The 22,049-nt window shown below is 55.1% G+C and overlaps 3 protein-coding genes across 8 annotated transcripts in view; 1 reads left to right on the top strand and 2 right to left on the bottom strand.

Moving 5' to 3' along the window:
• Positions 1–96: 96 nt before the first annotated feature.
• KIAA0895L (KIAA0895 like) lies at positions 97–7,881 on the bottom strand. 2 transcript variants are annotated; one of them, XM_029924988.1, is made up of 7 exons: positions 7,256–7,881; positions 4,541–5,166; positions 4,315–4,458; positions 3,913–4,045; positions 2,661–2,966; positions 2,433–2,530; positions 97–1,438 (listed from the first exon to the last, which is right to left on the bottom strand). In XM_029924988.1, the coding sequence occupies exons 2-7, from the start codon at positions 5,108–5,110 to the stop codon at positions 1,274–1,276; spliced, it is 1,416 nt and encodes a 471-aa protein (XP_029780848.1). In that variant the 5' UTR covers positions 5,111–5,166; positions 7,256–7,881; the 3' UTR covers positions 97–1,273. The 2 variants fall into 2 exon arrangements, with proteins under 2 accessions (XP_029780848.1, XP_029780849.1); XM_029924989.1 differs by having other exon boundaries at positions 7,752–7,881.
• A 362-nt stretch (positions 7,882–8,243) lies between these two features.
• The window catches only part of EXOC3L1 (exocyst complex component 3 like 1), a 35,094-nt gene continuing 21,288 nt past the window's right edge, over positions 8,244–22,049 (bottom strand). Inside the window, exons 2-15 of one of the 5 annotated variants that reach the window (XM_029924965.1) lie at positions 13,498–13,740; positions 13,154–13,298; positions 12,767–12,927; positions 12,466–12,685; positions 11,310–11,922; positions 11,113–11,230; positions 10,846–10,971; positions 10,648–10,748; positions 10,332–10,442; positions 9,278–9,407; positions 9,058–9,180; positions 8,825–8,980; positions 8,610–8,734; positions 8,244–8,529 (exon numbers count right to left, since the gene is read on the bottom strand). In XM_029924965.1, the coding sequence (XP_029780825.1) occupies positions 8,340–8,529; positions 8,610–8,734; positions 8,825–8,980; positions 9,058–9,180; positions 9,278–9,407; positions 10,332–10,442; positions 10,648–10,748; positions 10,846–10,971; positions 11,113–11,230; positions 11,310–11,922; positions 12,466–12,685; positions 12,767–12,927; positions 13,154–13,175 (2,196 nt within the window). In that variant the 5' untranslated portion in view covers positions 13,176–13,298; positions 13,498–13,740 and the 3' untranslated portion in view covers positions 8,244–8,339. Of the gene's footprint in view, positions 8,530–8,609; positions 8,981–9,057; positions 9,181–9,277; positions 9,408–10,331; positions 10,443–10,647; positions 10,749–10,845; positions 10,972–11,112; positions 11,231–11,309; positions 11,923–12,465; positions 12,686–12,766; positions 12,928–13,153; positions 13,299–13,497; positions 13,741–22,049 lie in introns of those variants that run through there. The other 4 variants (XM_029924966.1, XM_029924967.1, XM_029924969.1 and 1 more) reach the window with 4 other exon arrangements.
• On the top strand, positions 15,143–21,895 carry E2F4 (E2F transcription factor 4). The gene is made up of 10 exons (XM_029924990.1): positions 15,143–15,337; positions 15,774–15,883; positions 16,025–16,186; positions 16,502–16,545; positions 17,273–17,334; positions 17,555–17,852; positions 18,328–18,528; positions 20,552–20,599; positions 20,824–20,868; positions 20,966–21,895. The coding sequence occupies exons 1-10, from the start codon at positions 15,203–15,205 to the stop codon at positions 21,079–21,081; spliced, it is 1,221 nt and encodes a 406-aa protein (XP_029780850.1). The 5' UTR covers positions 15,143–15,202; the 3' UTR covers positions 21,082–21,895.

Below are 22,049 nucleotides of genomic sequence, written 5' to 3'. Positions count from 1 at the left end.
TTCTCTCCACATAGGACAAGCTAGAGCTCACAACCCTGGGAAGTGAGATTAGGAGAGAGAAAGAGGAAGGGATCTTGGATAGACAGAGCCCACACATCATTGTAATTGTTTTAATTGTCTGGCTTCTCTCTGGACTGGGAACTCTGTGAGGGTTCTGACCAGTAACTGGCACACAGAAAGTGATCTACACATATTCACTGACTAAATGAGTAAGGACTTTCCAACTGCATTTCTGAGTTTTACAGATGGGAAATCCCAGGGCAAGGGTGGGAGTAAGAATGGGTCAATGTCACATAGTTGAGTCAGAGGTGAAAGTGGAAGCAACAACCACCTCTACACCTCTCCTGGTCCAGGAGGGACTCAGACTTAGGACAATAGCTAGGGGCTTGACCTTCAGGCTTGAGTGTGACTGCTGCCAGGCAATGCCACCCTCTGCCAGAAACCAGCTGTGAGAGTATGGGCAAAGACAGGAAGAGCACAGGCCAATGAAGGGGGTAGGGGCAGGGCCAGGTCAGCTCTTGGGCTTGACTCACAAGGCCTGAAGGACTGTGTGTGTGGTGGGGGCAGGGGCAGAGGAGAGTGGGGCTAGGAACAGTGGTGCCTTCCAGAGGAGCTCTGTTCCCTCCACCAAACCTTCAGAAGCTGCTGCCTTCCAGGACCCAGGATGCAGAGCACATAAATAGGGAATAAATACATGACCAGTGGGAGACGCAAAATGCTGGAAAGCACAACCCAGCCCGGCTGGGTCTCTACCACCAGGATCCCTGCCCTTTGAGTCTGTGTGAAAGCCAGGTCCTTGGGCTGAGGCAGTCATCCCAGGAGAAGAGAGGTCCCCACCAGGACCCAGTGAGAGGTAGACAGCGTGAAAGCTGAAGGAGCACCAACGGGCCAGGTGGGGGAAGGGAGGGACTGGAGTATGCAGACACCCAAAGCCATCTCATGCAAGAACAAGTTTCTACTCCCAAACCACCCCCTATCCCCATCATGCTCAGCTTCCCTCCTGCCCTCGAGCTTCCCTTCTGCTCAAGAGAGAGCCAGAGGTAGGAGGGCAGACTCAGTTTGCCTGACATGCTACTGCTGGTCCTTAGACCCCAGCAAGGCTAGCAAGGGACACAAACCCTCTGATGCCACTCCTACCTCCTGGGATGCTCCTGCCCTCCCAGTTCCCCAAGAAACACCTAAGCCGTGGAAGCAAAGAGCAGCCAGCTTCGTGTTCAGGGGGCTGATCTGGAGCCCTCTGTCCAGGACCTCTGCCTATAGTCCTTAACAAACATCAGTCCGGCAACAGGCGGCCCAGCTCTGCCTCGTCCAGCCGGTTGGTGGCCATGATGTGTTCCAGCTGCTGCCGGTAGCGTGCCAAGTCCCGCATGAAGTGGGGCACCCGGGTGTTGTCTAGCACCCCATGGGGCCGCAGGTGGTCTACATCCTCATAGGACACCTGCAGGAAGGAAGCTGGGCCTCAGGGGTAGCCAGAGTGACATGGTTTTCAGGTAGCTGGTCTAACTCTCTACAAATGGCTCATTGCCCTCTGCTCCTGGAATGCTTCTCTCCCCTCTGGATCCACTCCCAAGGCTATATACCCTGGAGGCTCAGTCCTGGGTGTGTTTGTTCTCTCTCCCAACACTGTATCATCTATGCCCCACAGCCCCACTCCTGTCTTCAGCCCAGCTTCTCCCCTCACTTCAAACCTAGGTATCAAGCTGCCTCCTCAACACCTTCCCCTGGATCTGCTTCAGACTCCTCAGACCCCATACCCAATGCTGAATTCCTGGGTGCCAGCTTCAGAGTTCTCTAGGTCAGCTCAAGGGAAGGGACCTGGAATATGTCACCCTCCAACTCAGGGTGGTCTTTGAGTTAGAGGGATTCCATTCTCTGAAAAGCTTTCCCCAGCTTGTTCCTCCCTCTGCATGGCTACTGTCCAGTTAGGCCAGACCACCATCAGTTCTTCAGGAGTGATTGGCTAGGCGGCTTCCTCCTCCCCCGACACTCCCTAGGCCTCTCTCTCCAATCCACCTCCCATTTAACATCCACAGGGAGCCTTCTAAAGTAAAAGTGATACTTCTCTACTTAAAGCTCTACTGATTCCCCATTGCTTCGATGGAAGTCCATCTTCTTCAGCCTGGCCCAAAAACCCAGAGCCAGAGACTTGGTCCCTGGCCACTTCTTCAGTCTCCTTCCCCAGACTTTCCTGACTGCTCCCCTGGCCTGAATGCTCACCTTCTTTGAGATGCAGTATCTACACACACACCTGCAGTTTAGGTCAAGTACCTACTTTTGGCTGCTAGGTTGTCACTTTTATTCACTTCTACCCAGGTCCCCCCACCAGAGAAGCTTGGCACCCAGACCTCAGCCGAGCACCCATGAGAGGCTCAGAGAACAATGCAGTGACAAGAAGAGCTGGCTGAGTTCTCTACAGGTCTGTGGCCCCTCACCTTGCCGAGTGAAGTCAGCAGTGGGAAATCGATGGTCTGGCGGTGCCTCAGAATGCGCACGATGCCATCCAGGTACACCTGATCCTTGCTGAAGCAGCCTGTGGGCAGAGGAGGGCTGTAAGCCCCTGGGCCAGAAGCCCACCCTCCTCACCCCTTCTCAGGGCACTACCCCCCACCTTGCACCCCCAAGCCTCCTTCAGCAACCCTCAATGCGGCGCGGGTGCCCACCAGGCAGCGAGGTGTCAGTCTGCCCGCGCTTGGCTCGCACGCAGTACTCCCAGCGCACATCAGCATCCTGTACGTAGCGCGCCAGGTCCTGGAAGAGCTGGCGGAAGGACATGCGTGAGGCACGGTGGATGGTGTAGTAGAGCAGAGCGGCACGCCACAGAAAGGGCTGCTTGCGGAACAGCACGCTGTGCAGGCTGGCCAAACCCTCCTCCGTGGGGTTCGCTGGCCGCAGACCATACTGCAGCCGGCCCTCTGTGCTGTGCCATGGCTGGCGGGCGTTGTTCACTCCCCGAAGGTAGTGAGTGCCTGCAGGGAAGGTGAGGGGAAGGCGGTACTGGGTGGGGCATCCAGGTGACCAACCTGCTACATCCTGCAGAACCTCTAGTCAGTGACGGTGATCCACAAAACTGCAGCTCCTAAACTCAGGCTCTCAAGCAAGTTCTCCCTAACCCCATTCCCCACCCCAGACAAATGCATACTCACCCAACCCCAGGCAGCGGGAAGACCCTCCTCAGGTGAACTTGCACCCAAAGACTCAGAGTCCCACACACAAGAATCCTTCCCACCCATCCAGGGCTACACACACAAACAACTCTCCCAAACTCACACTGCCTCCCCATGCCCCTCTACCGGAGAGGAGCATAAACTCACAAACCACCCCACCTCCTACCGGCCCCACATCCTGCATGCCCATATCATGTTGGAAGTCATGCTGATGACCCCAGTGAAAAACACCTTTTGCCCAGAGCTATAGGATTCTTGATGAGGGGGCACAGACAGAAAGGAATAGTAATAAGTGTCTCATGCTCTCCATTTCAGCTCAGCCTGTCTCCTCCTAAAACCCGACTTTGTGTTCTCAACCAATTCCATTCCTAGGATCTGGCCTTCCACCCACCCTGGAGGGCCTCCATGTTGGCTGGGCTAGTGGGACCCTCAGGGTACTCCCTCTGGCCTGTCCAGGCCTCAGCAACCTTGTCCCCACTGTCAAGAGAAATCAGAGAGGAAGCAGAGGGACAAAAGATACCCAAAGGGACCAAGAGATGAGGGTGAGCCCAGAGAGTGGGCAGGCATGTTCTGGCCTACCTCTGTGAGCCAGAGGGAGTAGGTAGCTGCTCACGAAGGGAAAGGGCCCGTCATCCGGAAGGAAGGGGAAGAAAGAGAGGGGATGGGGTTACTGGGGCCCCTCACTACCCCCCACCCCAGTCCAGCCCCCTCTCATCCTACCCACCCACCCACCTACCCACACCCTGACCTATCTCGTGCCGCAGCATGCCCTCCAACCAATACTGGCGGGCTCCGGTCAGGTTGATGGCCAATGTTGGTCGGCTGTTCTCCACCATCATCACTGCCTGGGACAGTAGGTTCTCACTCAGCTGCACGACAACCTGCAGGTGGTAGTGATCTAAGCCATAGCCACCAGCCCTGAGGCCAGTATGCAGGTGGACACGCTGATACAAGGACAGCCAGGCCACACACCTGGCCGGGGCACCCAGCCTTTACCACTTTTGTTCAGAGCCAGCTCCCACCTTATTGGGGCAGGGATAGGGACTTGGCTGGGGTCACTAGCTGGCCAGGTGTGGAGCTGAGCCTGGCATCGCCCACTCAGCAGCCTGGTTTGGGGCACAAAGGGGCCTGGGAGACACAGTCAGCTCACCTCCCCAACGCAGCCCTCCTTCTGCATGTATTTGCGCACGATGGACCAGATCTGGCACTTGGTCAGCAGCTGGCCCCCAGTTGTAGCTTCAAAGTGTTCATAGGTACCAAACTTCTCCAGGACAGCCTCAATGATGCCAACTGCCTGCACAAAGGGTTGCAATGGCTGGTCAGGCCAGGCCTCTTGGGTGGTCAGGGCCAGGGTGAGTTGGGCAGGCTAGACTGACCTGATGGATGAACTGTCCAGAAGCCTCACGGTACTTCTCCAGCACAGTTGTGGGCATGGGCTCCTGGTATTCAAACTGTGGGTTGTAGGTGTAGTGGGACTGGAAGAACTTGTCCCGTTCACGGTCCATGTTAGTTGGCCGCAAGGCCACCAACATGCAAGGGCTCTTGCTGGCACCATGGCCTGCATCCTTTCGACTCTTAGCAATATGAGGAAGGGAGGCTGCAGACCTCAGGGTGCCCCCACCTGGGTCTCGGCCCCGTCCAGGTGGGGCCCGACCCTGGGTGCCACTCCCCCGCCGGCCAGTACTATTTACAGTATAGGTGCTCTCACTGCGATGCATGTGGCCAGGGTGGCTTAAGTGCAGCTCTGACAAGGGCTGCAGCTCAGGCCGGAGCCGTAGGGCTGAGGGGACTGACAGAGCCAGGGGCAAGGCCAGGGAGCGAGGCCAGGGGTACAGCAGTGTCCCATCTCGGTCTGAGGGCTTCAGCCTATGGCACAAGGATGAGGGACTGGCTGGTGGGCTGGGGGGTGCCTGCTCATACACCTGAGCCCCTGAGTCCAGCACCATTCTGTCTTGGGGGTCACATCCAGCCGAGTCACTCCAACTCCCCACACTGTCGACTTCTGGGGACAAAGAAGGGCATGTGGAGGCCAGTATGAGTGGTTGTGGCCTGAGAATCAGCAGGCCTGTGCTCCATACTGCCCATGCTGGGTGCTTAGTGGGCTCAGGGTCTTGCCACCAGGAGTTTGGGTAGCTGCCCGCTCCCGCACCCTCATCCCAGTGTCCATGCCTTCCAGCAGGCTCACCTAAGGAAGCTGGACTGGGGGAAGGCAGGAGGCAGAATTTATATACCCACCTAGATGGTGGTTACTGGAACCCCCTTAGCCTATGAGCTGCTGAGAACAAGGTCTGAGCCCCCACTCATGGTTTTAACTCCTGTGCTCAGCACCCAACCAGGCTGGGTATAGCCTCAGCTGCTGGGAGGATGGATGAGGGGCTCTCACCACCTTCTACCTGCCTTTCATCTATGGACTCTTCTGTCTCATGCGTCACCTCCCACCTGGCTCCACCACCTCCTCCAGCCTAATTGGCCTCAGTCAGTTTGAATTCTGCATGTTCCTTGCTTATATTAGTCTCCACCTGGAATGCTCTCTTTCCTCTGGGTCATCTGTTCAAATCCAAATTAGAATTAGCTTTTGGGGAGCAGAGGGAGACTTTAGCAAACTCAAGCCAATCCCGAGTCTGTCTCCTCTTAGAAGCCTCTTTCTAGTGGTCCTCCAAGGCTGGTGTTAGGACTTTCACTCCTGACTCTGTACGAGGGCTCAGAACAATCAAGTCTCTCCTGGAAAGTGTGACTGAAGTCCCTCGCCTGTTCAGGAATACAATTCCAGCATTTCTCAGACATCGTCAATCTCTTCCTCCCTACTGGATTCTTTCCATCAGCATAAACACATGTTGTTGTTTCTGTATTAAAAAATCAGAAGCAAACCCTCACTTGACCCCACACTCTCCAGCCCCACCACATCTCCCTCCAGCTGCTTCTTATTGCAGCACAACACCCCAACTCATCTGCATGCAGTCTCTGACTCCTTTCCTATTTTCTCTTACGTTTCACTCTAACTAGGCTTTTGTCCCCACCCTCCATTGAAACTGATCTGACCAACGTCATCAATGATCACATACTGATCAGCGCCCTTGACATAATTAATCATTTCATCTTCGAAACATGTTCTCTACTTGGCTTCCCATATCCACTAAACATATTCTCCTACCTCAGTGACTGTTCTTGGTCTTCCCTGCCCGTCATTCCTATCTTCATGATCTCTTTATGCTGTAATGCCTCAGGGCTTAGAAACTTCTATGAAAACTTCTCTCTTCTTCTCCATTTATACTTACTCTCAAGGGTGATCTCATCCACTTTCATGGTTTCAAAAACATCAGCCCAAATTTCTATAAACTTCATACTGACATTGCCAGTTCCCAATGAACACCTTTACTTGAATGTACAACCAGCATCTCAAACTGAACATGTCCCCTGTCTGGAATGCTTCCCCCTCATATAACTGCAGGGTGCACTCTCCTACTTTCCTAAGATCTCTGCACAAATATGTTTTTAGACAAGTCTCCCTAACACTCTCTGTAAAATAGTAAGCCTTCTCTTCCCTCTCCACCACAATCTTCCCTTTCCCACATTATTTTCTGAAGCAATTATCACCATCTGAAGTATAGTATATGTCATTATTAGTTATTTCCCTTCTCCTTTTGAATGTTCACAGCTGTGTCCTCAGAACCCAGAAGAGTATCTGACCCAGAGCAGTTACTCAATAAACGAGATGAACCCAAGAGCCCCTCTCCTTTATGGAACTGCAATAATTCCTTCCATATACGTTGCTTCCCTGTAGAGATCTGGTCCCCCATCCCTACCTCCCTTCATTCTGCTTAGTGCCAGGTGTTTGAAAAAATTTCAGGCTTCAGGCTTCACTCTTCTCAACTAATTGTACACTTTTCTGGACTCCTCACTGGTCTCTAGGCCTCTACCTAGATCAGTTCTTTTCATCTCCCCCACACCTTCTTTCATCCGACCTAGCTCTTCGAAATTACAAAGAATACGCCTGCTTCTTTCATGTCTCAGTTCTTTTGCCAAGAATGCCCTCTCAATGTCTCCCTGTAGCAAACTCCTAACCATTCCTCAGGGTTCGGTTTAGGTCTCACCTCCTCCGGGAAGGCTTCCTGGAGTCTTGGAGGCTCCCAGTGTCTAGGCGGCTTCTTTACCACCCTAAGTTGTCACCGTCGGAGCCTAGGTCTGTGTCCCCCCACCTTCCCCTTAACTCCCTGAGGGCAGGAATGGGTCTTATTGACCCCCATGTCCCAAGCACCTAGCACTACAGGCAGAATGAATGAAAGATGGCTGGGGAGGAGCCCAGACATAAGGCGGAGTCCAGTGACAAATGAGAGGGTGTGGCCTGCGCCAATAAAAAACCTCTGGGAGAGGGTAACGTGGCAGAGGAGCCAATGGGGACGGAGAGATGGAGGAAGGGCGTGACCCCTAGCCAATAAGAGGCGGAGGATGGCGCAAAGGGCGTGCCCAATCGGGGGCGGAGCCAGAGGACAATGGAGGGGGGTTCCCGGTCAGATGAGTAGGGGTCGAGTCGCGTGCCTTCCCGGCTTCTCGGGGTGGGAGAGTTCCGTCCGCGTACCGCGCCCCCACCTGTTCGCTCCTCTCCTCGCCACCGCCGTTCCTGCTCCGTAAGACCAATCGTCAGCCGCCCGGCCCTCGAGAGCCAGCGCTGGTGACGCACGCACTTGGAAGCGCGCACGCTCACCCGAAGGCGCGCGTATTCGCGTCAATCTCGGCGGCGGCGCGCATCCGCGTTTACAGCCTGGGGTGGGACCAGGCAAAACAGAGGGGGCGGTGTCCGCCACTAGGTCACGCCCCTGGGCGCGGCGTTGTATTAAACCCGCCCCCTCCACGAAGGCCTAGGGGGCGTTCCGGGCTTCAGATGCTACTCTGCCTTCAGAGTCGGGGCTGGAGACGCGAGCTCACTGCCCTGGCGCGGATAGGTGGGTCTGTAGTCCGCGTATAGCGGCAGAAACTCCCTTACTTGAGAATGCAGTCCATACAGGGCTGATGCCGGGATAGGTGAGGTGCAGCCCATATCAGGACTGGAGCCAGGATACTTCAGGCGTTTCACTGAGCATGGACCCCCTAATCTTCCCACTTTTATTTCATCCCCCTTCCCCAATACACAATTAAGGCATCCGGGGGCCGTGGCTGTATTCCGAGGGCAGCCGGGCGTCAGGCACAGGGCCCGGAGGGAAGACAGGAGGACAGCGCAGGAGTAGGTACTGGCACGAGGCTGAAGAGTGCGCGGCGACCCGCAGAGGGCGAGGGCTGTGGGCCGGCCTGCAGGGCGACGAGTGCGGCCAGGCGCTGCTCTCGGGACACATCCCCGCGCAGGTCCAAAAGGGCAGAGACGTGATCCTCGCTACCGGGACACCAAAGAGGTGTGTGTCAGCTCTGCCCCGCTTCTCCTCCCCGTCCCCCCTCTAGCACTAGTCTTCGCACCTCACATCGGGAAATTTTTGTCGCAGGCCTGCCACCTCGAGGCCGAGCAGCATGGGGTCACGGAGGCTCAACAGATCCCGCAGAGCGAGGAGCACCGGCGCGCACTGATAACTCTCCTCCAGGCCCTGAGCATCCGGAGTAGGTCTTGAGCCCGCTCTCGACTCCCACCCAACCACTAAGACTCCCGCCCATCTGCTCGCCTAAGGAGCTCTCACCAAACCAAGGAAAAGCTCCCGAAGTTGGGCTGCATCGTGCTGCAGGCGCTCAGCCACCTGAGTCCTCTCATCGGCTCCTCGGCAAACTAGGCGGCCCTGCATCAACGCACGTAGGTACTGCAGTACCACCGTACACTCCACCTCAGCCAGAAGCAGCTGCAGAGAATGCAATGGGTCCAAGACGCCTTTCCAGTGGGCGCTTCCCCACTTCCCAGCTTTTCCCTTAAGCTCACCTGGACCGCAGGAATCCGTACTCGCCTGAAATCCTGGCAGAAGCGTGCCGTCCGCTCGCATACATCGTCCAGCACCTCTGGGCTCGACAACCACCGGCGCGAGGGCAGAGCTTCGAATAGGGGCTGGAGGAACGTTCGGACCTAGCATTCCCCAGCAGAGACCCACACACGTATATGCTGTGTCTCCTCCTCCCACCTAAATTCCCACCCGAATCCTTACCTGGAGTTCCACCAGCAGCGCCTCCAACACCAGGCGGCAGATCCTCCTCTGCAACTCGTCCAGCGCTGCCTCCACCGGAGCCAAGGCTCCTGAAGCCGCCCCATCGGGCTGCAGGATAGACACGGAGGAGCTGGACCGACCAAAAGTTATGGCTTCAGGACCAAGGCCAAGGCCTTCACGGCCCTCTGTTGTCTAGCCACTCCGACGCCACCTACTGGTGCAAGTTTGTGGAGGGAGGGGGCACTAAGGAAGATCTGGGCCTTGGACTGAAGCTGGGAGTGGTAGGCTCTGCTCGCCTAAGGAGCTCTCACCAAACCAAGGAAAAGCTCCCGAACTGGGAGAACTGGATCCTCGGTGTAACTTTGAGCAAATCATGTCTTTTAGTTTGGGTAAAGGGAGCCCTAGAAGTGAATGAAAATCACCATTAACTTGTTTGTCCTCTCTGCCCCCACCTCAAAGAACATAAGACCTAAAAGAAGGGGGGCCTGGGTGGCTCAGTCGGTTAAGCCTCTGACTTCGGCTTGGGTCAGATCTCATGTTCGGGGGTTTGAGCCCCGCGTCAGGCTCTGTGTTGACAGCTAGCTCAGAGCCTGGAGCCTGCTTCCGGTTCTGTGTCTCCTTCTCTCTCTGCCCCTCCCCCTCTCATGCTCTGTCTCTCTCTGTATCAAAAAATAAATAAAACATTAAAAAATTTTTAAAAAAAGACCTAAGAGCAAGGGAATTTTTGTTTTGTTCACAGTTGCAATCTCAGCCATTATTATGTGGCACAGAGTAGGGCCTTGACATGATACTATGTGCCAGGCAGGCACTGTGGTAGGTACTTCACATCTGTTATCTTATGTAATTCTCAGAATGTACCATTATTACCCACACGACACTGATAAGAACAAGATTCAGAGATATTAGGTAACTCATGCAAGGTCACACAGCAATTACTAGAACTAGGATGGGACTCCCAGGGCTAAGTGAGTCCAAAATTTCTAATGGTCTAGTGTGGACTGGGTCCATACCTAATTGGAGTTCAATCAGGGGTTCCGTAGGGGCCTCCTAGTACCTGAGTGCTGACTGGTAGTTGAAGGTGGCCAGTAGGTAGGGCACATAATGAGGAGCCATTGCTTCCCCCCTGATATGGTCTCGGGAGAATCGGATCAGAGCATCACTAAAGCTGCAAAGGACAGAGATAGTTCCTGTACCTGTCATTCTGATGCCCCCACACCTGGGTCCCTGGTATTCTAGCCCCACCTCCAAGAGACCCAAGACCCTGTTATGAAGGAGCTCTTTCCCATGGGTGTGCCTTATTCACTCAGAGCCCCTTTAGGCTGCCCCAGGAGCACGGCTAGGGGTTGGGAGCGGGTCAAAGCTTGGCAGACCTCCTCAGGAATGTGCCCAGTTCTGATAGTGCCATGCTATGCACCCGCCGCTGCAGTGACTCACTGACCAGGCTGGTCACTCGAATGTTCTCTTCCAGGATCTACAGGCAGAAATGGGTGGCCATCAGCATTGGTCCTACTCCTGCTCTCCCCTTTCCCTATGGGGGCTTCCCACCTGCCTGGTCTCTTCCCACCCACCTGCAGCACTATGGCCGGCAAAGGTGAGTGGTAGAAGCCAGAGGAATCTGTGCCAGGTTCCTGCTCTCGGTTCCACTCAGCTACCTCCCCATCCAGTGCCTTCTGCAGCCACTGGGCCACATTAACCTAGGAGGAGGGGCAAAGGGCAGCAGGATACTGCTGTAGCAAGGCACTGATGCTGCTAGAGACAGGTAGACATGCAACTCTACAGATACAGGCCCCCAGCTGGTGGCAGAGCTTCCCTAAACCTGGGCCCCAGCTACTCACCTGGACTTGGGTCACGAATGTTGCCTCCAGCTGTTCAATGTTCTCTGGGGTCAGGAGGGGTTCCAGCTGAGACACATCAGCCTCAGGCCCCAACTCCAGGCTCCCCATCATTTCTGGCCTGGAGGTGGGTTGCCCAGTGTCACTCTGAGCCCCCAGCCTCTGATCCACCCACTTCCCATTGCCCCAGGGGTACTGACCCCAGGTACACATGCAGTGTCCAGCGCAGTAAGGTGAAGGCGTCAGCAGCTCCTAGCTCAGGCCCTTCCAGCAGTTGCTGCAGGCAGCGACGCAGTCCACTATGCAGGGTGTGGGTCCACAGCTGGACCACCTTGTAGTGTGGTGGGCAGCAGGGTGCTACTAGTGCTTCAGCTATGGCCAATTCAGCTGGTAGAGCCACCCGCAGAGCCTCCAGCCACCCTGCCAGGGCTCCTGACTCAAGCAGCAGAGGTGTCCCAAAGTGGGTCCTCTCCAGGCCCTCCTGCAGTGCCTGCAGACAGCGCCGCCGCCAGTCCCGGGGGGGCAGCTCCAGGGAGGTTGTGTGCCCAGCATCCACCTCTGCCACACGCACAGCAGCCACCAGCAAGGCTGGGTCCTCCCGTGCCAGCTGCCCCGCCACTGCCGCTGCCGCCTCCACAGCCTGGCCCAGAGCCTCAGCTAGAGGGCCCAGCCCCTCGAAGACTGGCAACTCCAGGCCCCCCAGAGGTGCCCACGTCTCCTCTTGCAGCTGCTCCAGCTCCCGAAGGCACACATATGCCTCCAAGAGCCGCTGGGCACCAATCAGAGTCTGTGTGTGGGCCACTGCAGCTGGCACTAAGCAGGGAGAAGATGAAACAGCCCTGAGTCTCAACTCTCACACCTATGCAATGGGTACAACAGTGGATGCTGAGGCCCTAGGACTGGAGTGATATGTAAAATGTTTAACAACCAGTACAGCAGAGCACTGACCAATCTGAAAGGACCCAGGGAAGGGCCTAGAGGCCTAGTAGGCCAGGTGTAAATCCCTGAGCTGATGGAACAAGAGGAAGTGAGGAATCCTGGAAGCAAAGCAGGGAGGAACTCAGAGGACCATGCTGATGGCTATTTACTCACTCTGTTAAGGAAGTCTTAAAAAAAATTAGCAACTAGGGTGGCCAGAGCCGCTTGACTGGGTCTTAGTCTTGACTCACACAACCTGAGAATCCCAGAATAAGCGAATTTGTATCCTGCTTCATATGCCATTTGAGGCCTGAGTTACACTCTAAGAGGTCCCTGCTGTGTCCCTCCGTGCTATCTCCAACTAATGCCTCAGCCCCTTGATCAGTGCCGGGTACTTAACTATTGGTGGGCGGAGACCCGGGGTCCCTGCACACTCACCTGCCCGTAGCCGGGGCAGCAGCTGAGAAAGGACCTGCAGCTGCTTGTGCTGTGCAACCTGTTCTCGCAGTGGCTGTAGAGTCTGCATGGCCTCTGCCATACCCTGGAGCAACCCATGGGCCTGGCCCAGGGCCTCACGGGTTCCCTGCGCAGCCTCAAAAGCCTGGGCCAGCTGCCACACACCTGTCTTCACGCCCTCCAGGTAGGACTGCACCACTGACTGTGGGGAGGAGACAGCCAGTGAGGTCTCAACAGTCCTGCAGCCCATCTCCAGCTCTCCTGTTCCCTGACCGATGCTCACCTTAATGCGTGCTTCCAGGGAAGAGGTACGTTGAACTTCGCGGCTGCGGTACTGGCCCAGCCTGGCCAGCTGCTCTGGCCGGTAGAAGATGCCTGAGGCCCATTTGAGTGCTGCTCCTCTGGCCAGCTGCTCCGCCTTCTCTTGCTCTGGCCACTCAGGCCCTGGGCAGGAAGAGCCTCAGCAGCCTCACCAGCTGGGCAGGGCCTACAGGAAGTGGCCCAAACCTGCTCCCCTTCCTACTTCTCAGCCTGTCCCCTAGGGCTGTCCAATTCATTTCTCTTGCTGCCCTATGGAGCCCCAGACACACCTGGCAAGGAGGCTCCAACCCTGACATTCCCATCTTTCTTTCCACCTTCCCTCCCTTAGCCTACCCAGAAAGACTCATACCAGGGGGAAGTGATGGCTTCATTTCGTCCTTGGTTGCTGAATCCACCTGGAGGCACTGAAGATGAGGCAGGAGTTGGGGCAAGAGGCTGGGTTAGAGCAGGCAGAGTGGATTCTCCTTTGAGCAGCAGTCTCAGTCTAGACCCCTCTGAGAAGGAGGAGGGAGGTTCTTGCCCAGCCCCCTCAGCAAAATGAGAGGGAGGTGGGTGTGATGGGGAGGCACCAAAAGCAAGAAGCTTTTGTCTGGTTGGTTTCTCAGTTTTGCCCCTACGGATGCCAAGCGAGGCAGGGTAGGCACAGGCCTACTCTGCTCTGAATTGCAGAGGACAGTTTGGTATGGAACTCACCAGGCTTCACCAGTCATCCAGTTCTTTCTCCTCTGAAAATCGTCTTGGCCTTGAGGATGGCCCTCTCCCCCAGTCCTCAGATCAGAGCTGGGTATTCTCTTCACTGTCTCAAGAGGCCTTGGTGGCTCCAGCCCACACCTTGGCACGCAGCAAAATTCCTCTCCCCAAGGAAGCCTCTGTTCCACTCCTGGCCCAGGAGCACCCTCCTCCTTCCAAGGCCCTTCCCTCTCCAAGGCCGAATGCCTGAAAGGAAGGAAGCTGAGTCTGGCCCTTTATTCCCAACAGGAAAGAGTATCTGCATTGTGGGATGGGGTGGGGAGGGCTGGGCACCACTTCCTTGGGGGGAGGGGGTGTACTCCCAGTAATCACTGAGTCCTGACCAGCCCAAACAGGACCTCTTAGTGTTCAGGACACAGATGTGAACTAGAGGGCCCCAAACAGGGGTGGAGAGCAGGGTGTGCAAATACGGGTGCAGACAACATCACAGTAGGAAAACTGTGTTGATGGCCCCTCAGAGAAGGGTTGCACCTCTGCAGAAGACTGAGAGGCTACAGGCTATTGTGAGGAAGGTGTGTGATGGGTGGTGGTGAGAGAGAGCTAGAAGGGCTATAAAAGCTTTGTTTGTCTTGAAAGTTAAAGGAGGCCATGGAGAAGACCACAGGGGAGTAATAATGTAGTGGAGGCTGGTTACCACCCAAAACCACCCTTCAGGACAAAGCCACCTGTTGCCCTAGCTGCCAGGAATGTAGATTGCTGAGGTGTCATAGTTGAGTCTCTCTCTCAATGTTAGGACATAAAGTCCTGGTACCCTTGTCTGGACATAGACCACCTTGGAAGAGCCACCCCAGTTTCAGTGCTCCTAGTAGGATGGCCTGAGGTCTCTATATAACTGCATCACAATTTAATCCCCCGCTCTGCTCAGTTCTGCATGTCTTAAACTTCCCTGCAGGCCTGTCTCAAAGTCAGCTTCCCAGAGATCGTGACTAAAATAAATGAAAATAAATAATGATGATATCAAATGTAATAAAATGGTGTTGGCCAACATATCCTACTTGCCAGGAGCTGCTCTAAGTGCATTACCTATATATGTATGCAAAGGTAAGCATGTTTGCATTGGCAAAAAAAAAAAAAAAAAAGTTATAATTTCATGGCCTCTGAGCACTGCAGTGTGGAAACCAGAGAAAGATGAAGCTGGGATCAGGGAAGAGCAGTGGGAATGGAGACAAATGGACAAGCTAAATGTAGTTAGTGCTTGCTGTTTGGCAGGAAGTGAGGGACGGGTATAGGGTGAGTAAGCCCACACAGTTGGGCAGCTTCTGGGAAACACACTGGGTTCATCGGGCAGCGTGGTCTCTCTCCTGAAACGGTGCCAGGGTAGCCACCGGGAAGGTTCCAGTGGCTCTCCATTCTCTACTGCCAGGGCTGCCCACCGACTTTTTCCACCTTCCTCTGCCACTTGTTCTCCTTCTGCCACCCGTCCTTTCCGGGTTGTTTTCGTACTCTTCGGCGGTTGGACATTTGTTGATGGTCCCCGAAGTTTTGCTGCCTTGTTCACTGACAGGAATTGCGCCAGATTCCCTGGGAGGGCGCGGAGCGGAAGCGGAAACAGCGACGCTGGCGCCGGCGGCCTGGTGGCCAGGAACGGAAGCGGAAGTGGCGGCGGCGCCGGCCTGGCCTGGCTGAAGGGAGGCGGCGGGTGGGCGCGATGGCGGAGGCCGGGCCGCAGGCGCCGCCGCCCCCGGGCACCCCAAGCCGGCACGAGAAGAGCTTGGGACTTCTCACCACCAAGTTCGTGTCCCTTCTTCAGGAGGCCAAGGACGGTGTGCTTGACCTCAAGCTGGTGCGGCCTGGACTAAGGGGCGACTGGGAGGGTAGTGGACCCGGGAGGCCTGGACCGGTAGTGGGAATCCCTGGGGCGGCGCAGCTCAGCTCTCAGAGAGCAGGCCTCCATCCGTGTGCTTTCTCACAGAAGGGAGACTGGGAGCTGTTTCATTCATTCAGTCGAGGCCACTGGGTGTCAACTATATGCCAGGCCCAGGGCTGCAAGTGCTGGACCTCGTGGCCCTCCTCGGTTGGTGGGAGAAGAGCAGCAGAACGTAGTTCAGACTGCACCAGGCCTTTTCCTGCCCCGAGGTCCTGAGCCGTTGTAGTGACTGGAAATAGGGTTGGGACTCAGGCCATCCCTTTTTCAGATCCCTTCTAGACCTAGTCTCAGGGTAGCTGGGGGTACACCTAAGAACAGGGCTAAGTATCCTTCACTCTGTTTTGTCTGCCAGGCAGCTGACACCCTTGCTGTGCGCCAGAAGCGACGGATTTACGACATTACCAACGTGCTGGAAGGTATCGGGCTGATCGAGAAAAAATCCAAGAATAGCATCCAGTGGAAGTGAGTGGGGGCATCTGGGAGGGCAATGGCATCTCCTACCCAGAAATGTCAAGGGTGTGGGGAGAAGGATGCAGGAGAGAGCTTGAGCCATGGGATCCAGGGTTCCTGGTGGCTCCTCTCAGCCCTGCTCCCTGGGCTCAGGGGCGTCGGGCCTGGCTGCAATACCCGGGAGATTGCAGACAAGCTGATTGAGCTCAAGGCTGAGATCGAGGAGCTGCAGCAGCGGGAGCAAGAACTGGACAAGCACAAGGTGTGGGTGCAGCAGAGCATCCGGAACGTCACAGAGGATGTGCAGAACAGCTGATATCCTCCTGGGGGTCCTTGCTCCTGGGGAGTGGGTGAGGGGCCCTTTAGTACAGTGGGGTTTGCTCTCTGGTGCCCTAGGCACTATCCACCTTGGGAGGATGATCCTGCAGTTCCTCGCCAGGTCCCTGCTTCAGCCTCCCCCCTCAAAGCCCCTCCCCAACCAGTCTTGTCCTGTGATCCTCCCCTATGTATACCCCAGGCCTTTCTCTGAGAGCCTGTATGTCAGATCTCTGCTAAAGAGTTGGGTTTTCTCTGTGGGCTTCCATCTATCACCATAGACAGGGCACCAGCCGTTCTCCTTAACCCCCACACCTTGGCCTACGTGACTCATGAGGACATCTGCAGATGCTTTGCTGGTGAGCAGAGCCTGGGTAGGGGGAAATGGGGGAGGGGGGCTGGTCTGAGCCACAGCCTGAGTAGTGGGCTCAATGCCAAAGGCAAGCTTTGTCTCTTAAGAGGGTTCCTTGGGCCTGTCCAAAGAGGGACCAGACAGGGTAAGTCCTGGGTTTGAGGGTCACTGGGACCCCGTGGAGGCCAACTGTACTGAAAGTGTACAGGAATTCTGGGCTAAGTCCCTGGGTCAGCCCCCATCTGCACTGTTCCCTGGGTTGGGCTTGTCAGTCATGACAGAAACATAGGGGGGAGAGAGAGAGTGTGTGTGCGTGCACATGTGTGTGCGTGTGTGTGCTCTTATATTCTTGTATCCAGAAGATGGTGGCACTCACTTTCAGCCTGTAGTTAGTTGCGTTATGGATAAGGGAACTGTTTCTTTTCCATTTTGCATCCCCTAGACTGGTTTGGAGAGGGAATATTGGCCTTGGCCAGAACTTCTAAGGAGCAGTCCCATCAATCAGGCAGTGAGCTGCCCATGGCCAGCAATCCTTTCATACACATGTTTCAACCCAGATTTTGTAGTTATTGACCATTGGGCTCTTGGGAGGAGAAAAGCTTTAGTTTTCTGCCCCAGCCATTGTGGTCTCCCTAAGAGACCATGATTTCCTTTCTTGCTTCAAGGGACAGCCACCCCCATTCTCAGATTAGATTGAGCCCATGGGCCCTGACTCATTCTCCTTGTCATTCTAGGAGATACCCTGCTTGCCATCCGGGCTCCATCGGGTACCAGCCTTGAAGTGCCCATCCCAGAGGTGGGTGCTTAACCCAGGCAGGCTGGGTTGATTGAGGGCGGGTGCTGGCTGTGAAGGCCGATAAGTCCCGGGTGGGGCAGGTAGGGGGAAGCCTGGGTTTTAGGGTTATCTAGAAGGACGGGCAGCCTAGGGTGGAAGAGGACACTGTCGCCCTGGCCCAGGGTCAGGCAGGAGCCAAGCCTGCTTTTAATTCTACCTGTTCCCCATCCCCCACCTCCAGGGCCTCAATGGGCAAAAGAAGTACCAGATTCATCTGAAGAGTGTGAGTGGCCCTATTGAGGTGCTGCTGGTGAACAAGGAGGCATGGAGCTCACCACCTGTGGCAGTGCCTGTGCCGCCACCTGAAGATCTGCTCCAGAGCCCACCTGCTGTCCCTACCCCTCCACCTCTGCCCAAGCCTACCCTGGCCCAGCCCCAGGAGACCTCACGCCCAAGCAGTCCCCAGGTGACCACCCCCACCCCTGTCCCTGGCATCATTGAAGCCCAGGGGGTGCCCGGTCCAGCAACTGAAATCACAGGTGAGGTATAACAAGCAGCTGGGGGATGGGGTGATTTCTGGGGCCCGAAGGGCAATGCCTCTGTGTTGTGAAATGTGTACTCAGAGTTGGAGAAGACCTTGTGGGGGTTGTCCTTTTTCCTAGCCTCTTGCTGGCCTCCCTTGGCTATGGTTATGAGTCCCTTTTAATAGGGAAGCTCTGATTGTGTGAAAGGGTATTAGTGGTGACAATTTCCCCCCAGATCCACCTATGTCCCACTTTCCCCGGTCACCCTTCTTAAAGAGTAGTCACAGCAGCCATGTCTTCTGTGAGTCTTCCTCCTGCAGGTCTCAAGCTCCTGTCTCTTTTAGTGGCTCATTTGTAGGTTACCTCTTCAGGGTGACTGACCGAGCTTATCCCTGCTTGGGCTATCGTCATCCTGACTGGGGTCTAGCACAAAGCTTCAATATCTTACTTCCTGCTCCCACGTGACTGGGTTCTGGGGATCTGGTTGCAGTGAGTGGTGGCCCTGGAACGGACAGCAAGGACAGTGGTGAGCTTAGCTCCCTCCCACTGGGCCTGGCAGCACTGGACACCCGGCCGCTACAGTCCTCTGCCCTACTGGACAGTAGCAGCAGCAGCAGCAGCAGCAATAGCAGTTCATCTGGACCCAACCCTTCTACCTCTTTTGAGCCCATCAAGACAGACCCCACAGGAGGTGAGTGCTTGTCTCCTGCGGAGTAGGGAGAACCCAGCCTCAGCCAGTCCTAGGTCAGAAATAGTACTGGGGCTGGAGCGCAGCTCTTCTGTCTCCTCACCAGAGCTGGCCAGCCTGAGGATCAGCCCCCGCACCAGCCCTTGCCTTGACATCAGAGCTCTGCCAGGCTGGGTGAGGAGCCTGGCCTCCAGCTTGGCAATGGTGGCCATTTGCTCCCCTTTCGGTTTACATGGAACTCCCAGGTCCCTCTCAAGTCCTGCCTGTCACCCCTGGCACTCAGGTGTCACAAAGGCATAACTGTTGTCCTGGAGAAGAAGCTGTGATAAGGCCTTCAGTCTCCAAAGGTGGGCAGCGCCTTCCCAGGGGAGGTGATGTCATCTGCCTGGAGTCTTCTCTCCATCTCGCGATGTGTTTGCTTCTTCCAGGACTCATTCTTTGTGGCCTGCAAATGCTGCTAAATTTCTTCTCACTAAATGACGCTTTATCCTCTGTGTTTCGTCCACCCCCTTCACCATCTCTTCACTGTCTGGACTCCTTGAACAAGTGATCTCTGTTCCGTTCCATATCTTGGTCTCCTAGTCCCCCTTCAGGTTGAAGCAGTTAACCCCATGGTACGGCAGTGCTACTCTTGAGAAATTGCCTAGCCCTGACTACGAGCTTTAGCAGGTTTCTGGGCTAATTTGTTTGGGTGCTTTTTTACTCCGTGTTGATGCTTTTTATGTCTTTTGGCATTTATGATGCCACTTCTGGCTCTTCTCTCTTGCTGCCTTCTTCTGACCTCTCTCTGGCACTCCTTTAAACATTGGTGCTTCCCAGACCTCTGTCCTGTTCCATACCTGTGGAGGGCACATATTCGGGGTAGATGAATCCCCAACTTCTGGTTTGCCTAGGTCTTTTGCCTGAACTCCACACCTGTGTCTGTGTGCCTTCCTCTGCACACCCAAGGAGCCTTTCATTCCTGTGTCCTCAATTGAAACTTTCTTTTTTCTTTTTTTTTTTTTTTAACATTTATTTTTGAGAGACAGCACAAGTTGGGGGAAGGGGCAGAGAGAGAGGGAGACACAAAATTTGAAGCCAGCTCCAGGCCTTAGGCTGTCAGCACGGATCATGAGATCATGACCTGAGCCAAAATCAGATGCTTAACTGAGCCACCCAGGCACCCCAAAACTTGCCTTTTCTACTTGTGTGTACCCTACCATTGGCCCTGATCTCCCAGGTGTGACACTTGCATGTCACTGCCATTTCCATCTCCTGCTCCCCACCTTGCATTAGCTGACTTTGTTCCAGACATCTCCCATCATTGGCGTTTATTTATGCTCAAGACTCAGGGTCACTACTGGATATCTTTATTCTAAACTTTTCAGCATCCTCTTTACCCCAACTGACAGGAATCTGTCTGAAACACAGGTTGACTGACATTTCTGTGTTTACTAAGTACTTTTAATGGCTTCTTAAGTCCTGCTGAATAAAACCAGAGTCCCTATACCTGGCATATGAAATCCCCATGAACCAGCCCCAGCACTCCTCTCCAGTTTGATTTTCCTCTGCTTCCCACATGCATTCTCCCAAACTTTTGTAGCAGATTTGTCACCCTGTAGCACCAGCCCCCATAAGTGTCTGCCTCCTCCCTTGCCCAGTGACCTAGTCCCCAGGGTATGATCTCTGAGCCTGGCATTGAGCAGGTGATCAGCAAGGGCAGGGGTGAGTGAGGCATCTTCCATCAGTCAGGGCATCCCTGCTGAATCCATAAAGGGAGGGGGTCTGCTGTCCTTCTGCAGTACTTCTGAGTTAGAAGGGCTACAGCAGTTACCCATGATGGGCCTTCAGTGCCCTGAGCCCAGCACTGAGGAATTCCTGTCTAGCAGGGGAGACTGACAGTGCCAGCTTTGCCTGGGGAAGGGCCTCCATCTCCTCAGTTGTGTGGACCCCCAAGATGGGTGGTAGAAGATCTGAGGAAGGCAAAGGGGAGGGTGGGGCCAGAATGGGTCTCTGTGCTCTTGAGCATGGTTTTTTTGTCTTTCAGTTCTGGAACTCCCTAAAGAGCTGTCAGAAATCTTTGATCCCACAAGAGGTAGGGCTGTGTTCTTCCATGGGGTAAGGGGCAGCTCATTCAGTCTTGTGGCTGTTTTCTTATGCCTCTGAGGACCTCTGATTATGCTTTCTACCTGGGCAAAGAACGAGTAGAGTTCCTAAAGGGTGGCTGGTGGGGGTGTGGGGTGGGGGGGTCCCTTCATGGCCTTTGGTGGTTAGAGAGATAGGAGCCAGAATGTAACTGAACTCTCCCTTCTTCCCCAGAATGCATGAGTTCAGAGTTGCTGGAGGAGCTGATGTCCTCAGAAGGTGGGTGACCCAGGAAAGTGGGGAGGGGGTGAGCAGGGGGATGGGCAGCTCCTGGGAGGGGCCTTGGCCCAGAGCCTCAGTCTGGTGCTCTCTGCAGTGTTTGCCCCCCTCCTCCGCCTTTCTCCACCCCCTGGAGACCACGATTACATCTACAACCTGGACGAGAGTGAAGGTGTCTGTGACCTCTTCGATGTGCCTGTACTCAACCTCTGACAGGGACACGCCCCATGTGGCTGGGACACAGACTGTGTGACCTGGGGGCTGCCTGAAGACATCCTACATTCTACCCCTACACAGCTTGAGAGCCACAGACTCCTGGCTTCCCCAGCCTTCCCTTACTGCAATTCTAACACAACTCCCACTCCTGCACGAGCACCTGTACGGTGCTAGGAAAGTAGGGGAAAGGGGCTCAGCCCCCTTCACCATGGAGCCAGTGTTTGCATCTACTTTTCTGGGGCTTTCCCCCACTTCATGCCCTCTCAGAGCCCAGGCTCAGCTACCACTCAGTGGCACAGAACCGAAGACCTGTCATCACCCCTATAGGGCAGCTTGTCCAGCCCCACTACCCTATTCCAACCAAGGCTTCCCACTCAAAGGAGGGGAGCCTGGGGTGGAGCCTGATGCTTATGAGCACCACCCCAGCCTCCTTCACTTTTCCCCACCCCCTGAACCTGCAGCTCCCCTTGGACCTCTGTGTGTATCCACCATCTGCCTGGCCCTTAGCCCTGAGAACCTATAGGGAGGGTTGGAGTGGGGGGGAGTCCTAACAGGAAAAAACAGGTGTTTAGCTAGAAATCTGGGCAGGTGAGCCCCTGAGGATTGTTCAGTCTCCTGCCCTGTAGGTCTACCCGCCCCCACCACCTTTGTTTATTCATTTATCTTCATTTAGAGCCATTTCCAGAGATTTAGAAAGATTTGCAGTAACGAATGGATTCCTATATAAAGATTATTTTTATACTTTTTGCAGCAAAAGGAAATTGTAATATTTGTACAGTGTGAGAGTGAATAAAGACCATGCCTAAGGCTATTTCTGATCTGGTTTTTAAAGGGCCCCTCCCTGGAATTCTGGATAGGTGGCAGACCGGGTGGGTCACCTTCCTGGAAACGGAGGTGTGGCTGTTCTGGCAGCCCGCCCTCCCCGCCCCCACCTGCCGCACCTTGGGTTGGGGCGGGGCCACCTC

Source organism: Suricata suricatta, chromosome 16, assembly GCF_006229205.1.
Source record: "Suricata suricatta isolate VVHF042 chromosome 16, meerkat_22Aug2017_6uvM2_HiC, whole genome shotgun sequence".
Taxonomy (NCBI): domain Eukaryota; kingdom Metazoa; phylum Chordata; class Mammalia; order Carnivora; family Herpestidae; genus Suricata; species Suricata suricatta.
The sequence above is the reverse complement of the archived record's forward strand: the minus strand, read 5'-3'. Positions and strand labels throughout refer to the sequence as shown.